At 38.8% G+C, this 20,752-nt stretch overlaps 1 protein-coding gene across 2 annotated transcripts in view; it reads left to right on the plus strand.

Annotated features, from left to right (window-relative positions):
• DPH6 (diphthamine biosynthesis 6) overlaps positions 1–20,752 on the plus strand; it is a 435,665-nt gene that overhangs the window by 338,574 nt on the left and 76,339 nt on the right. The window contains exon 14 of one of the 2 annotated variants that reach the window (XM_075065493.1): positions 9,087–9,442. The exons of the other annotated variant lie outside the window; for it this stretch is intronic. Coding sequence (XP_074921594.1) covers positions 9,087–9,101 — 15 coding nt within the window. The 3' untranslated portion in view covers positions 9,102–9,442. Of the gene's footprint in view, positions 1–9,086; positions 9,443–20,752 lie in introns of those variants that run through there. 2 annotated transcript variants of the gene reach the window in all.

Genomic DNA, 20,752 nt, shown 5'->3' on the forward strand with positions numbered 1-20,752 from the left:
GACGGGAACAAAGGTAAGAATAAATGGTAAATTCTCAGAAGGAGAGAGGTAACTAGGGGTTCCCACAAGGGTCAGTCCTAAGAGCAATCATTCAACTATATACATAAGATGATTGGAGAAAGGGAGTAAACATGAGGTGGCAAAGTTTTGCAGATGAACTAAATTGCTCAGTAGTTAAAACCAGCGAACTGTGAAGACCTTCAAAAAAATCTCTACAAAATTTAGTGATTGGGCACAAAATGGCAATGAATTTAATGTGGATAAATGTAAATAATCACAAAAATAACCCCCCACTATACATACAATATATGGGGATAATTTAACTACATTAATCAGGAAAGAGATCTTGGAGTCATCATGACAGTTCTCGTGATACATCCATGCAGTGTGCGCAGCAGTCAAAAAAGCAAACAGGATGTTAGGAATCATTAAAAAAGGATAGAGAATAAGACTGAAGAATATTTTATTGCTATATATATATTGATGATAGTGCCACATCATTGAATACTGCATACAGATGTGGTCTCTCATCTCAAAGAAGATATACTGGCGTTAGACAAGTTCAGAAGGGCAAGTAAAATGATTAGGGGTTTGGGACGGGTCCATATGAGGAGAGATTAAGAGCTAGACTTTCAGCTTGAGAAGAGGAGACTAAGGGGATATGAAGAGTGTATAAAATCATGAGTAAGGTGGAGAAAATAGATTAAGAAAAGTTATTTACATTTTCCCATAATACAAGAACTAGGGGTCACCAAATGAAATTAATGGGCACAGGTTTAAACAATAAAGGAAGTTTTTCTTCACACAGCGCACAGTCAACTTGTGGAACTCCTTGCCTGATAGGTTGTGAAGGCTAGGGCTATACAGCATTAAAAGAGAACTGATAGATTCTTGGAGGTTAAGTCCATGATGGCTATTAACCAGGATGGGTAGAATGGTGTCCCTAGCCTCTGTTTGTCAGAGGTTGGAGATGGATGGCAGGAGAGAGATCACTTGATTCAATTACCTGTTAGGTTCACTCTCCTGGTGCACCTGCCGATTGGCCACTGTCGGTAACAGGATACTGGACTAGATGGACCTTTGTTCTGACCAGTACATGCCATTCCTATGTATGTTCTTATGTGTGTTTAGGCACAGTTCTCGTGTATGATATCGAGCTTCTTGCCCCGAGGGGAACTGCACGAGCTTGCAGGATCCCCCAACACAAAGGAGTAAAACCCATGTTACCTCCTTTCAAACTGGTTAACTATACAGCCTCCCTGAGTGCCCAGCTAGCTCAGCTGGGTGATGTAGCAAAGCCATGGCCCCACTTCTTCCATCTGTCCCCATTCACTTGGGGCTCTTGTCCCAAAGGATGCATTAAGGTGTGCAGTTTATGTGTGCCATCAACAACTCCTTATGCCTCCAAACATGGTGCAGCTACAGTGTAGGTGGGTACAGTTGGGCCAATAAGAATATTTTGATTCTGATCATCCTCTGATAAGATAAGGATGGTTTTTCTTTTTCCTAAAATTAGGGTTGGAAGAGACCTCAGAAGGTGAATCTAGTCCAACTCCCTGTTCAAAGCAGGACCAACCCCACTAAATCATCACAGCCAGGGCTTTGTCAAGCCGGTCTTAAAAAACTCCAAGGATGGAGATTCCACCACCTCCCTAGGTAACCTATTCCAGGCTTCATCACTCTCTTAGTGAAATAGTTTTCCTAATATCCACCAAGACCTCCCCCACTGCCACCTGAGACCGTTGTTCCTTGTTCTGTCATCAGCCACCACTGAGAACAGCCTAGCTCCATCCTCTTTGGAAAACCCTTTCAGGTAGTTGAAGGCTTCTATCAAATCCCCCCTTCACTCCTCTCTTCTGCAGACTAAATAAGCCCAGTTCCCTCATCCTCTCCTCATAAGTCATGTGCCCCAGCTCCCTAATCATTTTTGTTGCCCTCTGCTGGACTCTCTCCAATTTGTCTACATCCTTTCTGTAGTGGGGGCCCCAAAACTGGACACAGTACTGCAGTTGTGGCCTCACCAGTGCCAAATAGAGGGGAATAATCACTTCCCTTGATCTGCTGGCAGTGCTCCTACTAATGCAGCCCAATATGCCATTAGCCTTCTTGGCAACAAGGGCACACTGTTGACTCATATCCAGCTTCCCATCCACTGTAATCCCCAGGTCCTTTTCAATAGTACTGCTACTAAGCCAGTTGGTCCCCAGCCTGTAGCAGTGCACGGGATTCTTCGATCCTAAGTGCAGGACTCTGCACTTGTCCTTGTTGAACCTCATCAAATTTCTTTTGGCCCAACCCTCCAATTTGTCTAGGTCACTCTGGACCGTTATCCCTACCTCTCCCCCTATCTTAGTGTCATCCGCGAACTTGCTGAGGGTGCAGTCCATCCCATCATCCAGATCTTTAATGAAGATGTTGAACAAAACTGGCACTAGGACCAACCACTGGGACACTCCGCTTGATAGTGGCTGCCAACTAGACATGAAGGTGTTGATCACAACCCATTGAGCCCGACGATCTAGTCAGCTTTCTATCTACCTTATAGTCCATACATCCAATCCATACTTCTTTAACTTGCAGGAATACTGTGCGAGACCCTATCAAAAGCTTTACTAAAGTCAGTATATATCCATGTCCATTGCTTTCCCCATATCCACAGAGCCAGTTATCTAATCATAGAAGGCAATCAGATTGGTCAGGCATGACTTGCCCTTGGTGAATCCTGATCACCTTCCTCTCCTCCAAGTGCTTCAAAATGGATGCCTTGAGGACCTGCTTCATGATTTTCCCAAGCACTGAGGTGAGGCTGACTGGTCTGTAGTTCCTCGAATTCTTCTTATTCCATTTTTTAAAGATGGGCACTATATTTGCCTTTTTCCAGTCATCCAGGACCTGCCCCAATTTCCAAGAGTTTTCAAAGATAATGGCCAATGGCTCTGCAATCACATAAGCCAACTCCTTCAGCACACTCGGATGCATTAGATCCAGCCCCATGGACTTGTGCATGTCCAGCTTTTCTAAATAATTCTTCACCTGTTCTTTCACCACTGAGGGCTGCTCACCTCCTCCCCAGTGCAGCAATCTTGGAGCTGACCTTGTCTGTGAAGACCGAGGCAAAAAAAGCATGAAGTACTTCAGCTTTATGCACATCATCAGTCACTAGGTTGCCTCCCCCATTCAGTAAGGGTCTCACACTTTCCCGACCTCCTCCTTGTTACTAACATACCTGTAGAAATCTTTCTTGTTACCCTTCACATCCCTTGCTAGCTGCAACTCCAGTTGTGCTTTGGCCTTCGTGATTACAGCTCTGCATGCTCGAGCAATATTTTTATACTCCTCCCTAGTCATCTGTCCAAGTTTCCACTTCTTGTAAGCTTCCTTTTTGTGTTTAAGATCACCGAAGATATCTGTTAAGCCAAGCCTACTTGGATTTCATCCATGAATTAAGGGTACTCTAAGGCCCTTGACTACTTATGAAATGTTGTTCCCCACCAGCGGTAGCTGGATAGTGAAAGTGGTTTCCACCTCTTATTCAGATTTGATAGTGTATACAGAACTTCAGGTGGGTAGGTTTGCCAAAATTGTACAGAATTGTATCTCTTTTTCTTTTCCTTGTCCTAAAAAGGGAAATATTTGTTTAAACACTTAATATATGTAGTGATGTTGAGGGCTTTTTTTTTTTTTTTTAGAGGATTTAAATTTAGTTTTTAAACTTTATTCTAAACTTTGAGTAATAAGTGAGAATTTCCAGATGATTACATACATTTTGAGTGATAATGAAGCAATAGTGAATGGGGAGTTTGGGAAAATGGATGAATCAGAGAGAACTGGAAAGATCAGAACAAATATTCCATGACAAGATGTGGAATAAATGTGAACTTTATAGAGTAAGATAACATTTAACATCATAGCAAGATCTATTGCTAACTGTAACACCAGTTAGTCTACATCCATTGATTCAAGCAGTTCATTTTATATTTTCATTTTCTTTCTATAAATTATGATATTACGGTTGAATGTGTTAGTTCCATATTGGATTAATTCTTTTACTTTACTATTCCCAGCATATCCATCATCGGCATCAATATCAATGAACTTTGCATTGAAAAATCCAGTTAGTGGCGTCAAAAGTATATGCATGCTGGATGTTTTTGCCAGATTTGGATTTGGCAAAACAAAATTTCAGGCATGGATTGCTTATCTCACTCCATTAAATACTTTCCAACAAAGACAGTAAAAAACGAAAAACATACTCCATCCTCAGCCCACATGGAGGAGTATACTGCAGCAACTAAAAGGCAGTAACATTGGATTTACTGCCTTTGTGCTGTGGGGGAGTCCTACAAGGAGTTCTCCAAATGCTTTTTTATGGCACTCATTCAGTGTGAGTGGTTGTGAGAGTCCGTGATTGCTTCAAACCCACCAATAAGTGCTACTAATTACTTTTACTCTGCCAGATATACCAGGTGGGTTACTGACAATAAGTATCTTAATGGCACGTCATGTAGAAGCTGAGGAAGGGGATTTGCCATATTTTATCCGATGGATATCGTGTCTATGTACCTTACTCATTTTAAATTTTGGGCAAAACTTTCAAACCTGGTTGTGCAAACTAAGCTCCTTAATACAAGTGCGGGTTCCTAAATAAAGGTGGCCTGATTTTCAGAAGTGTTGAGCACCAACAAATCCCATTGAATTTGATGGATGCTCCAGGATTTATGAAAATCAAGCCACTTTTATTAAGGTGTCTAAATATGGATTCAGGACTGTAACTTTAAGTGTCCAAATGTGAATCTTTTGGCCATGAAGCCAGATTTACAAAGTATTTAGGCACCTAAAGATGCAAATAGTTATTTAGTGGGATTTTCAAAAAACACCTAAGCAGGTTAGTAACCTAATTCCATTGGCTTCCATGGGATTTAGGCACTTAACTTGCTTAGAGAGTTTTGAAAATTGCTACATAACTATTATTCTGCCACTGAGGCTGTAGTCATGTGTCAGAACCTAAAATAGGAAACCAAGGGAAAGGCTCCCAGGAAAGTACCTTCTTTACAGGCCAATCTTCATCTTTAAGATCTTTCAATTTCTTTGTAAATCTGGCCCTTGGTGTTTTAATATATTGGCAGTTGTTAATTTGAATATAATTTGTAAATGGCCATGGCTATTTATCCTAGTAAGAACAGAAAGAGGTTATATTCAAACACTGGACAACAGGGACTACTCCTGCAAAAAAGAATTGGACAGAGGCTTGATATCCTCTTTATCCATGGAGTAAATTACCTTTTATCTTAAAGAGGGCATGGAAATTTTTGAAGAAAAATGGACCCCACTGTGAGATTCTAGATCATGTGGATGGATATGTCTCTTTTAACTAGCTATAAAGCTATAATAGCCAAGCAAAATGTGTTTATATACATATTTTAGTGCATGTACTTATTTATCTTTTATATGAATATTTATAGTAAGATATATAAAACATTACTTGAAATTATGCCATATACTTTGACCTATAGGCCATTGTATAGGATATGCTAGTTAAAGTCACCCCCTTCTTCACCTCGTAATTACAAAGAGAATAACTAAATATAAGATACAAAAGTTAATGAATATTATAAAGATGTAAAATGACAGGTAGATTAAACTCTGCTACATTTACATTGCTGAGAAGATCTCCTACATTTTAATTAATTGGTCATATCATCAAAAGAAAACTAATAATTTTGAAAAATATTGTCATAAACCAATATAAAAAATTCAATACTCTGAAAAGGCATGTTTTTGTGTCCACCTTCTCTCACATCAGGTTTATTATATTTATTTTGCAGCTGGAAGATGTTTTGAATGTTTCATTTGAGATATTAAAACAGGTTGTTTTTTTTTACAGCCCATGTTAAGAACATGGAGTGCATTCAAACAGCACAGTAGCAGTGGGTCTTTCATTTTATGCCTAGTGTATATCATTTCCCCAGGCTTAGGATTAGACAAAGCTTTTGTATTCATTTGAAGTAATTGTAATAAGAATATTTAACACGGGTCAGATAGTGGAACTCTGGAGGACCTTGGAAATATTCTGGCTTTTTGACAGTTTCCCACAGTGGGATGTGAAAGGATTACCAGTAATTTTTTTTATTTTATATTTGTAAGGAGGGAGATTATAATATTCTGTTTGTAAAAATAATTAAATCTATATAGACTGATGCATTTAAAACAGAATATAACAAAGAGAACAGTGAAACTGTTTGTGTGGTCTTAACGAAAACCTTTATTACAAATTAAATGTATGTGTATGCGAATTAAAAACCATTACAGAGTACTTAATGTTCTAATAAGCATAGATGAAGATTATCTTTAAAACACATTTTATCCATTCTGAACATAAATGTAAAATAGTTATAGTCATGTTTACTTACTTCATGGGAATATATCAAGCCAGACCACAGCTGGTGTAAATCAGCATCCTTCAGTTGTAGTCAATGGAGTATGTTGATTTACACCAGTTGAGGATCTGGCTCATATTCTTTATTATCTAATTAGAATGGAGGCAAAGAATTTTGTGTCCAAATTAGGCACAGTGAAGTATTGCCCATCGAGTTGTTCAGAGTGGTAAACAGCCTGGTTCATCAAGACTGTCTTTTTTCCCCTGGAGCAGTCTCTTTATCTGAGTGCTTTGAGTGATTTTCCATCTTCTTTGCAGAAGAGATTAGTTGTGTTTTAAGCCTGTCACTTTTGCACTAAGCAAGAGGTCATGAATGCATCCACTCTCCTGGATGGGTGAGACAATATCTTTACCCTTTGACAACCTTTGGTCAGATTCCATACCTGTCATGTCTTGTGGAGGCCATTAGGAACTTTGTCTCATGAGTTCGGCCCCTGTTATCAGTGCTTTCTTAAGGAAGGCAGAATGCTAGTCTGTTTAAAAAGTGCTGAAATGCAACCTTTGCTTGAAAAACGACCTCATGAAATTGGAGACCTAATTACACACAGTCATACATCATCTCAAACCTCCCTGTTAGAGGAAGGATCAAGAAAGTAGTTGGATAATCAACCTCAGGGGCCTCTGCATGGAACAGGGTTCTTTGTTACCTTCAGTCTAGGGACTTGTCCTAACAGAGTGTGTAGTTAGCATTAGTTTGTGCAATGAGCACTCTTCAACTGACAGATGAAAGACTGTGTTCTTTACTGATATCAGATATGTTTGCAGCTTTTGCTATCCTTAATTATAAGACACTACTAATCAAACTGTAAATGGTTCCACTCCTTTGTTTCCAGTATAGAAGGTTTCATTTCGTGGTATATGGGGGCCAAAAGGCTCTTTCTTATAGAGTCCCTTAGGAATTTATTTTATCACTGCTGCTGTATTATGGTTTAACAGGGTAGGACTTTATCAGATCAACAGGAAAATAAAATTCAGAGCCCAAGATCCCTCAGTAAGAACGGTTTGTCTTCAGTATTAATGCTGCTGTCTGGGAATCCAGGAATAGCCAAGGGTCCAAAAGGACAATGACTGTTGCAAACTCGACAAACAGAAAGTACATTTTGATTAACCGATGACCCTGCATTTAATAGCGTGAACTGCGTAGTAGCATCTCTTTTGAAAGCTCCAGAGAAGACACTTTGAACAAGATCATTGGGTCTGATATCAAATGCTAAATACCTGGTCTACATCTAGAAAATGGTCTCTTCCTTATGAATCCTCTCATACTCACCCCAACAAATAGCCATGATCCCACGTCTCAGGAGCCAGTCAGCTATCACAGTGGGCCTCACATCCCAAATCTATTGGCAGTACCCTTATAGCCACCACTCAGTAGCCACTGATGAGTTGTATCTGCTGTAGTGAAACAAACAAATAGTATCCTCTAGGGCAGGAATCAAAGCCCTTCTGTTGTGTGTGGACAACAAATTGCCCTTAACCTCCCCCCCCACACACAATGAAATAGAACTCTCCCGTATCAAACTCCAATCAAAGCCCACCACTCAAAACAAATCACCCTTCAAGTCCAGCCCTCATGGCTCTCTCATCTCTGCTGGAGTGGGAAGTTGCTACATAACCCTATTATTACTCTACCACTGAGGCTGTAGTCGTGAGTCAGAACCTAAACTAGGAATCCAAGGGAAAAGCTCCCAGGAAATTACCTTCTCCACAGGAAAATTCTCCCAGCCTAATTTATAGTACAATCCAAAGTATCCTACTGTACTCCAGTACCCTATTATAATCTCAGGTTCCTCTGTTCTGGCCATAATATACAATTTCATCCCACTCCTTTGCCTTCAGTCTTATCATATGGGCTCCAAAATATAACTCCACATCTTCACCAATCTACTTACTCATAAATGTCAGAACAAAAAAAAAAATCTTTGTCCTTTTCTCTACTCCACTTTCAAACTAGTACTCATAGTGACATGAATGTGAACTAACATTAGTTTTATGCCACTTTAAACTTCTGCACATCAGATAGTGCTAACTGTTGACCCAGTAACATGTATGCCAGCTCAGCAGTGAATAATTACTTTAACTTCCTCTCTGTTGTTGTTCTTTGCCATGAAGCAGAATAAATGCTTTCAGCTAGTGTGGTACATTCTTGTAACTCCCAGTCAATCTTCCAGTTGTAATTTTTCAAACAAAGCTGGAAAAAAACTTGAAACCTGTTTTTTGTTTCGTCTGGGACATGTATTAATGATAAATATTGTGGATGTGTTTTTGAGTAGGTCTTGCACCAGTAAAAATTTTTGTTGAAACATCCAGGATAATATACTGTGATTGATTACAAAAAGCATTTGTGCATATAGATAAACCATATACCTCAAATTAAAAAGAAATCTAATGCCACACAGTTTAGAAAATGAAAGAAAAGAATATTAAGTATTTACTGACAAAAATATTAATTGCCAACATTTCTCAATTCTTGATCTGTAGTTTTGGTAATATTTTTATCAGCTTTTAAAATGTGTCCTTTACTGTTTCTGAGCACATTTTGTATGTAGTTAGATGTCCATATACAATATAGATACATATGTAGTGAGTGTGTATGTCTCTCTGTGTATTGATATTATGTGTACTCAATGTATTTTTAAAAATATCTTAGTGTAACACATGGTGAGAAGTATGTGTCTATTAACAAATCCAGACTCTGTTGGATCAGCATCTGAAGTGAGTTCCAGAGTCAAGGACCTCGTATTGAATATATCCTGCCTCAACTTCTCCAGATGCCCAAATATATGAACTGTTATCAGCCTGTCTCAACTGCTATAGCACTGCCTAGCACTGCCTTCAAGTCTCTCAGAAGCTAGGGACCAAACTATATAGGACTTCAGTGACTAATACCAACATGTTGAATTGCACCTGGAAATGAATAAGAAGCTAGTGTATTCCGTGCAGCACTAATGTAATTTGCTCCATCTTCCTATAGCTGACCTTTCTATGCTGTCAGGGTATTATATTCTACTTTAGATGTAACTCCCTATAAACAAAGCAAAAACAGAGAAGTGGGATTAAGGCTGATTAATTGTGACAACTTGCAATGCAAATCCTTGAAAGCAAGGAACTGCCAATTTATGAGACACTTCTTAACTGCATATCCACACAGCATGTTACCAATGGCAGTGGCCTACTCCGTGGGTAAAATACTGACCCCACTGAAGTCTATGGAAGTCTTGCCATTGACTTCAGTGCAGCCAAGATTTTACCCTATATCCCTACAATAAACTTCTTTCTGCCTCCAACAAATAAGTAAACACACACCATATTAACCTTCCTTACTATATAACACAAAAGCTTAATTACAACCTCAGCAACAATAGCATTGACATGTTCACAGGCTAAGTGGGTGGTGTATAATGTATTCTGGAGGAAGTATGGAGTCGTAATTAAGGTTTTGTGTTTGAAAATAAACCCCACAGCTCAAGTGTATTCAAGACTTCCAGATGCAAAGCAGACTTGCAAAGACAACTTATTGCAATACCTGACATTTCCACTGTGAATCTTAAAGTAAGCCATTTTTAATGGCCACGGAAGAGATTTTGGCCATTAAATTTTCTCTTGTCCCTATTTGAATATACCTCCTCAACTGCTTCTCATCAGGTAGAATATTTCCACCTTTAACATTCTTCATTCAGTTACTCTCTTTCCAAAAGTACTTATTTTTGACACTGCACATGAAGAATAAAACCCTTAAGAGTGACAGTCTGTGATCATGTTTCATGTGGCAGACTTCATTTGCTTTCAGGTTATATTGCTATCAATTTATGACTTTGTTCCTTGAATAGGTATCTTTTTTCCACATTGTAACTGATATATTGAATGATGTATGTTTGAGACGTATTTCAAGGAACCTTAACTTTAATCATTAACTGGTTTTATCTTGGCTCAAGAACCTTCAGTTTGGCAAGAGAAAAGTTAATATTTTTAAAGCAAAGAAAATAGCTTTTCAATATATAATTATTTTCTTATCAATTTCACATTTTCATGCCCGTCTGATCATCTGGCATATAGTGCTTGACTTTACATTTAGCTCTGCAGGAACTGCTTTAAACATTATTATTACAAAGAAAGAAATCAGAAATCAAAGTGAATTCTTAGTACAATACTGAGGTATAGGAAGGTGCAATTGCTGTAACAGCAGCCTGCATTATACTATAGAACTAACTCACAGCTTGATAGAAAGTCCCTGCTGGGGAGGAAATGTAGGGGAACTGGCAGAGTTTTGCTGCATCTGCTCCCTGCTGCTAGTAAGCTTTAACCTGTTTCATTTTTATTATGCTTACTGTTTAGATATTTTGCTTCCAAAATTATTTCTGTAGCTATGAGAACACATAAAAGGAAGCGCGACATAGGGTTGTTTAAAAATTTAAAATTATCAGCAAGGGAGATTAAAGGCCATAATGAGTAAGATGGTTGCCTTCTCAGTATGGGTTTTTAGAGATCAGGCACAGAGGCACTGGTGGAAAGACAGAGTAAGCTGTGGGTAGGACATGAAGCCCACCCTACATTTTCAGTGCTTTGCAAAGGATGCATTCATTTGCATAGTATTAGTAACTATTATTTTTTTCTTTGTGTTGTTCAAGTACAGATTCATTGATAGAGATACAGTACTAAATGAAAAGAAGCAATCACCTAAGATTTTGCTTCTCTTGGAACTCTAGCTTACTGCTATAAATTCATCAAAATTATTAAACTCCTATTTGTTACACCTTTTGATAAATCAGTTGACTTAGAAGTGGCTTATTCCTAATGTTGCATGATTCTGCTCTGTGTGCAATGTATCAAACTCTAAAGAGAGAACTTCTTCAACTGTCACTAGTTTAAATATACATTCTCAAGTATTGTGTGCAGGAAACCTGGTATAATCAGTACTGTCAATTAAAGTTATTTTCATCTTAAAGTATAAGAAATTTCCTTGTATACTTTCCATTGTTATTCTGTGACTTTTTTCCCTAGGTTGATGTCCAGCAATGTAAAAATCTTGTCATGCTCCCGTGCTGATATACATTGTGTCCTCTGACTATAAAATGTGTTTTGAAAAGAGATTGAAATGAGTAAAATTAAATGGCTAGTTGAAAAATCACAGACTTTAGGGTTATTGAGCCTTTATCACTAGATAATGAGACTGAAAAAAAAGTATGATCCCTAACTGACAAATTAAGCAAAAAGGTATTCCATCTGAAATTATGTGTGGCTTTGGGATTATGTACACAGAGGATTTTTTTTTTTTAATGGAAACAGGCAGGTGGTAACTTTGGGGTTTTTTTTCTTGTTTACTTTTTGTAATTTATTATAATAAAATATTTATGTGAATTTAGTCTTCAAGAAAGCTTCCTGATTGACAGCCCTAAAAGTGGGAGCCTGGTATAACACAGGTATTATGATCTTTCCATACTGTCTTTCCAAAGTTCTTAGAGTTTTCAGTTACTTATCCATTTTAGAGATATGGGTTCAACAATAGCTATGTCAGAAGTGAGATGGGATTCTGGTCTCCGTTGTGTTCTCAGTGGATATTTGTTCATGTCACACACCCTAAATATAATTAGCATCCGGCCTCTTAAATTTCTTAAATAAATTATATTTAAAAATCCAAAGATACATAACAATGTAGAAGAGAACCAGAACTAGAAATCAAATGCTACACACCAGTCTTAGTATCCCTTATATTAAAAGTACACCAGAAAGATTTCTGTATAATTTATGCCTTAAATTTCAACGAGCTCTACTCTACATCACAGAATCACCAAATAATTTAATACAATTAATACTTATTGTATTAATAAGTTAATACAATCTCTACTCATGGAAGTCTTAACAGCTAGAATAACTGACTGATGCATTAGCACAGTTGTGTGTAAAAACCTGTACCATACTTGGGTATAACAGTTCAGTGTCTAAGTGCTTTCGGTCATCATGAGCATCTACATTTGCTTAACTTTTTAAAAAATCTTCTGAGGAAAAAGTGTGTATAATACTGATTATTCAGATCAGAATTATCTGTAGGACTTTAGTCACTATGGTCCCAGTCCTGTAAAGACTTACACAGATGCATAACTTTATACACTGTGAATAGTCCCACTGATTTTGGAACTCCTCACAGTGCATGTAGTTGAGCACATATGTAAGTCTACAGGATGAGGCCTAAGGGGGTATCTTTAGTTAATTCTCTTGTGAGTTGCTTTTGACATGCTTGGTTGACTACGGAAGAAGGTTAGGTGGTCTGTCCTCATGACAAGCCCTGACTCTAGCCAGTTGTAGCCTTCACTCCCATATAATCCAATTCCCTTACATTTCTTTTGTGCATAATTGGAGTTGCACTCATTGCATACACTCAAAAATGTCTTAAGTTAAACTGACCAGCTTTCATCTGATAGCTAACTTACACCATGATTTTGCATAGAGCTGAATTTGGAAGTACTGAAACCAATGCGAGACAGGCACCTACATTCCTTTAAAAATCTTATCCTAAGTTTCCAAGCCTATTTTTGCGGTTCTGTGACTACTTCCCCTGTTTTTAAAAATGCATGCAAAAGACCCACACAAACATCAAGGGAAACTGTCTATAAATTGTACTGGTAGTGAAACAAGCCATTCAGAATGTGCTATCAAATGCACAGAGTAAACAAACTGAAAAAATAGAGGCCCTTTTTGTCTAGTCTCTATCAGTTACAGTAACACCAAGTGTTACTTTTAATAACAGTAAATAAATAAGCCCCCCATCCTCCAGTTGACCCTCCACAAGAGGACTGCAGAACCCACACATAATCACAATGAAGTCCAAGTGCACACCACTCTGTGTAACACATTGCAGAATTAGGGTGCAAAATTTCAGACAGAAACATGATTTTTAAATAACAAAGTCCTTTTTGCTTCCATAATAAGTTACTAAAGCCTTTAAAAGTCCATTTTAATCTACCAATCTTGAATACTACCTTTAAATTGGGGGGGGGGTTAAGTACACAACAAATAACCTGTGTAATTTCAGAAAGGAATTCACAGTACCAGGCTGTATTATTTCCTGTAGTTCACAACAGTAAACTTTGGAAAGAAAAGATTCTTCACACTTAATTTTATCACTGTGAAATACTGGACCTGCCAGATTTACCCACTGAAATCAATAGAGTTACACCAGCGATGTATTTGGCTCACATGTGTTTGACAAACTAGAATGCTGAAAAGAAGGTTTACTTCTGTCTTACTATCCTCAGGAATTGACTCTTCATTTGTCTGCAGTTTTCCTAGTGGAATCTCCACTTATAAAAGTCGTAAACCTATTGGTCTAGGAGACTGTAGCAAAGCTTAAACTGGATCTCTGGAGTTTGGTACAATCTGTTTTATGCAGACAGTGTAAAGGAAAATTTAAATATATTATTTAAAGGCACATTGATCTTGCCACTGTAATGGTGTAATAATACATACCAGAGAAGGTTTGCATAAACTAAACTTCTAAAAGAAACATAACAATTTTTGTTCTCTAAGTTAGTTCTTTGTAGAACTAGCAGTTACGCATATATTTCTCTCTGTCAAAATGTAGTCATATCTCATATTCACTCATGAAATTACTAAACCTTAACCTCCACCATACAACAAAAGGATATCTGTGTAATGTACTTAAAGGAAGAAGCCCAAACAAGCAAATATATGTAATAAATGTTAATATGTAAAATATGTATCTTTTTTCAATTTTTTTTTCATTAGGTAAAAAGCTATATTGGATTGAAAACATACTTTGCCAAATCTGAATATTTTTAACTCCTCCTTTTCATTTGGAAGTAGTGGGCTTTTTCAGTTTTTTTATTAAAAAAAAAAGATTAGCGAGACTAATTTTAAGCATTTTTGAGTGTCATATTCTTAAGTTAATTTACATCACTTACAGTACAATGTTTTTGATTTAGGTATGTTCACTGCAATGACTTCCACACTGTTTTGTAGTAATACACTACCCAATCAGGCATTCATTGGAATAAGTGATGGGATTCGTGTAGCTCTTGTACATGAAGAATGCAAACAGAATGAAATCAAATTAACCATCTCTCTCAGAGCCCCATCAGCAGTTTAAAGGAAAGAATCATGACCAGACTGTGGGGGATGTAACATGGTGCCCAGAAGGCAGAAGGGGTGGGCAATACAAGAGCACATGTGGGGCAAGAGAGGTGATTGCCCACCTTACCTCAGATCTGCTACCTTCCCATTGGCTGGGAATGGGTGACTGGCTAGCAAGTTGCTCTTGCATGTACCCCGTGCCCTCCTCCACATACACACACATTTAAACTCTCCCAACCTTTAGTTGCATTTGAAAAGCATTTTGTCTCATGTAACTTAACCACTCTCCCTTCCTTTAGTTGTAGCATGGAAGCTGTGTTTTTAGATTTACCCAATGGCCTGTTATAGGATCAGTAAGGAATTTTTCCCTATTGAACCAAATTGTCCAAGGTCCAGTGGTTTTTTTTCACCTTCTTCGCAGCATCGTGGAGGCACAGCTGAGAGGAAAGCAATAGGACTTGTAAGTTTAATATTAGGAAAAGTAAAACTGATTAGCTTGTCACATTTAGTGACCGGAGTCAAGTGTGTATAAAGCTAAAAAGGACACTTCCAGAGGTAAATGAGACCTGGAATTTCACTCATAGACTTATGCCTATAGGAGAAGGGGAGACCTGAAGTCTTCACAGACTGTCACGGAGCTATTGGTTATATGGTGAGAGCCTTGTAACCCCCAACTGGAACCCATTAAATGCCTGGTACCCTCCCTCATCCCAGTGTTATATTAATAAATTTGCAGCCTGCCAGCTAAATTCATCTTGTGTTTCTGTAGTTCATTTGCCTGCATGTCCTGATCGAGTGAGGCATACAAACTTAAGGCATATAAGCCCTTTGACAGAAAGAAAACTCAGGAAAGCATTTGTGTATGAGCATATAGCAGTTCTGTTTTAAACCATCGTTTTATTGTTAATGTGGAAAAGTAGCCAGGTACAGGTTAGTCATATGCTTAAAAATCAGTGAGAAACTGCAGTTGTGAACTTTCCTTCATTTGACAAGAAGTGGTGAGAGATTTTGTATATTAAATGTTTTGATACAAAGGTCAGTTCAGTAACCTCCTACCCTGACCATCTTTACAGACTCAGACCCCAGTTCAGCAAGTTCCTTAAACGTGAATAAATTTAAGCACAGTGAATACTCCCATTTATCTGATGTGCTTAAGTATCTTGGTGAAGCATCAGGGCCTCCATACAATTATTTACCTATTGTTTCCCAATTCAGTATAATCCACTCACATTTTAAAAATTAATATAACTAGATTGTAAATAACTTTTTAAAATTGCCAATTTTACCTTAAATAATCCTGGCTCCTTATATACGGTATTCCTTGGCACTTCCTAATGCTATAAGGAATACCTTGTGTGCTGCAAATATTAAAGAAAGAGTATTCAGTTATTTAAGGCTGTTTGGAAGTGACAACTTTGGCTCTCTTTTTTCAAACAAATAGAATATCTCTGTTCTTCAAAAATGACAGCGCTTTTTTGAAAATAAGTTGGAAAACGTCACTGTTTAAAGAGTCAATAACAGACAATGGAATATAAGAAAGACTTTTAGTTCCCAGCAGCTCCATCACTTGTGCTACGTTAAGTTAAAGGTTAGGGGTGCTGCAAAATGCAAGTTTATGAGTAGGGCCCAACCAAATTCACAGCCATGAAAAATGTGTCATGGACTGTGAAATAAATACTGAAGGGAAGTGGGAGGGGCAGGGCTGAGGGCACCTCAGCCAGTGGCTCCTACTGTTCCCCAGCTCTAGTGCCTGGGCTGGGGAGGGAGAGGACTTACTCTTCCCTGCACAGCTGCTCTCAGGAGGAGATCAGATCCACATCCGGGTACCTCCCCCTGCTACATGAATCTCTGTGGCTGGGCAGCAGCTCCAAAGCTTCCTGCAGCCAGAGTAGGCTTCCTGAGGTGGAGGTGCGTCCAGTCTTCCCTGTGCTACTGGGAGTGCCCCAGCCACGGAGCTTTCTGCAGCTAGAGGAGGTACTCAGAGGTGGGTCTGATTTCCCCCCCAAGAGCAGCTGTGCAAGGTTAGGACAAGTCCTGTCCCTCCCTAGCCCAGATGGGACTAGCAGCTAGGAGCCCCCCGCTGGGGCGCTCCCAGCAGCCTAGGGAAAATCAGACCCACCTATGCCTCCGGGAACTCCCTGCAGCTCCCCAGCTATGAAGGCAGCACAGAAGTGACTGTGGCAATCCTGTGACCCTTCTATAACAGCTTTGAAACTCCACCCCACTGCAAACCACTTTTTAGGTTGGGACCTTCACAGTTACAACACTATGAAAATTTCAGATGTAAAGGTCTGAAAATGTGAAATTGACTGAACTTTAAATCCTATAGCCATGAAATTGATCAGAATGGACTGTGAATTTGGTAGGGCCTATTTATGAGATAGTTTGGGTGCACAGTGCATGTCTTTCACTCAGAATGATTATCATCTTTTGAGTTTGAAAATGTACTTTATCTTGGCCTTTCTTGTATTTCCTCTCATATTCTAAATGGCAGCTGAAGGCAAGCAGAAATACTAAGTAATTGATTTAACAACCTAAGACAAGTACAAGAAAGTAGTAAAGTTTGTCTCAATGCTTGACTTGACCTGAGAGAGCTTCTTTAGACTTATTTTCTAAACAGTACCTCAGCACCTTGGGCCAACAAAGTGGCCTTTAAGCCTGAATGAGCATGACTTCTTTTTTCCAGTGCGAAGCACCAGTATTTCATCTTTTCAAACTGTTTTACAGCACTCAGAGCAGAATTATATTGACAAGGTTAGAATTCGTCTCCTGGAGGAGAATACTGTGCTACTGTTAAGTGCTAATATAACATTTATGTGTTGGTACCTTAATAACAGCCCCAGCTTACCTAATGAAAATACTGAAAGCAAACAGTACTCAGTGAGATTTTATTATGACTGAAGTGACTGCAATTTGAGACAAATTATCCCTGTTTCTGGTCCCATATCAAAAAGAGAGATGCTAAAGCAATTGCTATATGTTTGGTATGGAATTAGACTTCACTATTGTTAATCTAGAAGTAAGTGCATTTTTCATGTAAACAGCTCAAGAGGGTCAAGCAGCAGAGACTTTTCTGTGGAAAAATGGTTGTCAGTAACTTTGTGAGTGAATTTTGAAATAAAGTGCCTCTAACCTGTCATTATTCCTTCCTCTCGGAGTCGAGAGTGAGTGGATGAAAATTGAGCATGTGAATTGAAGGCAGGGTGAGTGTTATGGCCTTATCGACTTCAGGTAAAATGACTTGTTATTATTTTTCCATTCATAGGTCAGGCAATGTAAGAATTACCAGTATAGACTGTAGTATAAGCAAATTGGTATATAAAAAAGTTATTATCAATAAACACAAAGGGGAAGAAAAATGTAAGCCACTAATATCAGGAGTACTTAATGTCTGATCTCTTTTAAAAAAAATGAAAAAAGCTATTGACCGGAGAGAAAATCTAAAACTTGTTTAAATAAAAATTCATGTGCTCAGAAGACAGGTAAAAGTAATTTATTATTCCTTCAGCACAATACTCCTTCGGGGGGATATATATAATAAAATAAGATTTACTTTCATAAACAGATTCGTTTTCATTTAACAGGTTTCATTTAACAGGAGTGAAATGTGTTAGGAACGCATGCATACAAAAGATGGTACTACTCAATTGGGCCCCAGTTCAGGAAAGCAGTTAGGCACACGTGTGGAGAACTGGGAAATATCTGTATTATTTTTTATAAATCTGTTGTATGTCTTTGTGAGCTTGTTTATATAGGCTGCTTGCTGTGGAGTTAGATCAAAAGGGGTTGTTAAAGAAACCAAGCAAGAAAAGTAGAACAGTGGCCTAGATAAGGAGCATCTCAACAAATTCTCCAACACAGCAGCATGGTGCATAGCCTTGAAGAGGTGACTCCTTGGCCCTACCCTAGTGACATAGATGTTTTGCCAAGGATGAAAAGAGAAAGATCTAAGGGATCCTAGACCTAGAAAAGGGAACAGGGTTGAGTGAGTGGCCAGAGATTGCCCAGGGAGTGTCAATGAAGGCTGACAGGCTAGGAAGGGAATAACCAGAGAGAGCATGTTGTAAGCAGTACATCTGTTTCTCCCAGCCAGAGATAGAGGTTAGCAGGGCTGAAGAGCATTTACAAAAGCTGGCACAGAAAGATTAAGGTATAAGAGCCATGTATATAGTAGGTCTTCTGTTGTTTCTCTCCTTTGCTCTTCATACTTTGTACCTTTTGGGAATGAATAAATAATGCTTTCTTTTGAAGATGCTACTTTTAAGTCACTTTAATCAACTTCTTCATCACAGGTCCCTGGAGTGGAAGGGTTTACAGGTGTCAAAAGCAGCTGGGCTTCTCATGTTAATGAGATTGGGAAACAAGGGAACTGCTGCATGGGTCCACTCAGAGTGAGGTGCAGGAAGCCAGATCTGTCACCTGAGAAGTGCAGGTCAGAGGGACTAAAAGGGATCTGAGGCATATTTCACTCTGTAACTGTGACAATATATGTAACTTTAAGCACTTAAGCTTACACTATACGTAACTGTCATAGTATTTAATTTCCCCAGTCTGAACCTTAGAGTCCAAAAGATGGGGTACCAGCATGAATTCCTCTAAGCTTAATTACTAGCTTAGATCTGATAAGCTGCCACCACCCAAAAATATAGTGTTTTGGGGCACTCTGGTCCCCCCAAAAACCTTCCCCGGGGACCCCAAGACCCAAATTCCTTGAGTCTCACAACAAAGGGGAATAAACCATTTCCCTTCCCCCTCCTTTCTTCCTCCCAGATCTTTCCTGCCCTGGGTACACTAGGAGATCACCGTGATTCAAACTCCTTGAATCACAACACAGAGAAATCTGGTTTTTTCTTCCCCCTCCCCTCCCAGGCCTTTCCTCCCTGGGTTATCCTGGAGAGATAGACAGATTCAAGCTCCATGAATCTAAAACACAGAGGAAATTCACCTTTCCTCACCAGCTCCTCCTTCCCTTCTCCCACCACTTCCCTGGTGAGTACAGACTCAGTTCCTTTGATCCTTAACAAGGGGAAAAAATTAATCAGGTCTTAAAGAGAAAACGTTTAATAAAAGAAAGAAAGAGTAAAGATAATCACTGTAAATTCAAGATGGAATATTACGGCGTCTTTCAGCTTATAGACACTAGAGAGAAGTTCCCCCCCCAGCACAAATATCAATCAAAATCCGTCCAGCAAAATATACATTTGCAAATACAGAAAACAATCAAAAGACTATAACCGCCTTTTCTACTTAATGCTCACTATCCTGAATATATAAGAGACTGTAGCAGAGAGATTGGCAAGAAACTTGGTTGCCCATCTGGTCCCTTTCAGGACCCAGAGAGAACAACGCAAAACCCAAAAAACACAAACAAAGGCTTCCCTCCACCGAGATTTGAAAGTATCTTGTCTCCTGATTGGTCCTCTGGTCAGGTGTTGCAGATCACTGTTTGTTAACCCTTTACAGGTGAAAGAGACATTAACCCTTAGCTTTAAGCCCATGATTAACTTTAAGGTTGTTGGAGACTGAAGTATGCCATTCTGAGTTTCTGTTCAGATTTTAAAATCTCAGAGCCTTATGTTGCTATCCTGAGGGAGGTGTGCTGTGAGAAGAAAAGGAATAGAAGGTGCAGGGCAATACCAGTGGGGCAATCTCTCCAGCAGCCAATCCCTGGATTAGTAAAAATTCAGAACAAAGTTCTATATGAAACCCTTAACTGTTAGATTTAAAAGGGTGCAGTTTCTCAAATTCCTCCCCTCATTCCCAGAGGAAACTGTAGTGAATATGCAGTGTTCCCTTCACACAGTTGTTACCATGGTACAGTAAAATGTAGCTTGTAATTTTTACAGGGCTTGTAGGGAAAGTAAGAAGCTAAATATTATCCCAGTTCTTGTTTGCCATTATTAAATACAGCTCACAGGCACAGCAGTTGGCTTGCCAAGTAATGTAAGAATAACCTCAGACCTGCAGGGCAGTGCAGGCTGAGCTTTGTCACTAGGGAGAGGCCCTCACCCTTTAGAAAGCTATGTTCAAGACATGCTGCTTCTCAGAGCAGCCTGCATAATTGGTAACCGGATTTGTTTCGTGGAACATAAGTATTGTGCTCATTTATTTCCATGGCCTCAGCGGCACCATTAATATTTCTTACATTCAAAAAATATGACTGGACAAATGTCACATTAAATGATCTGTTTTGCTGTTCTTTGATTCCTGTCTATTGTATAAGAATAA

This window comes from Chelonoidis abingdonii, chromosome 4 (assembly GCF_003597395.2).
Source record: "Chelonoidis abingdonii isolate Lonesome George chromosome 4, CheloAbing_2.0, whole genome shotgun sequence".
Lineage (NCBI taxonomy): Eukaryota > Metazoa > Chordata > Testudines > Testudinidae > Chelonoidis > Chelonoidis abingdonii.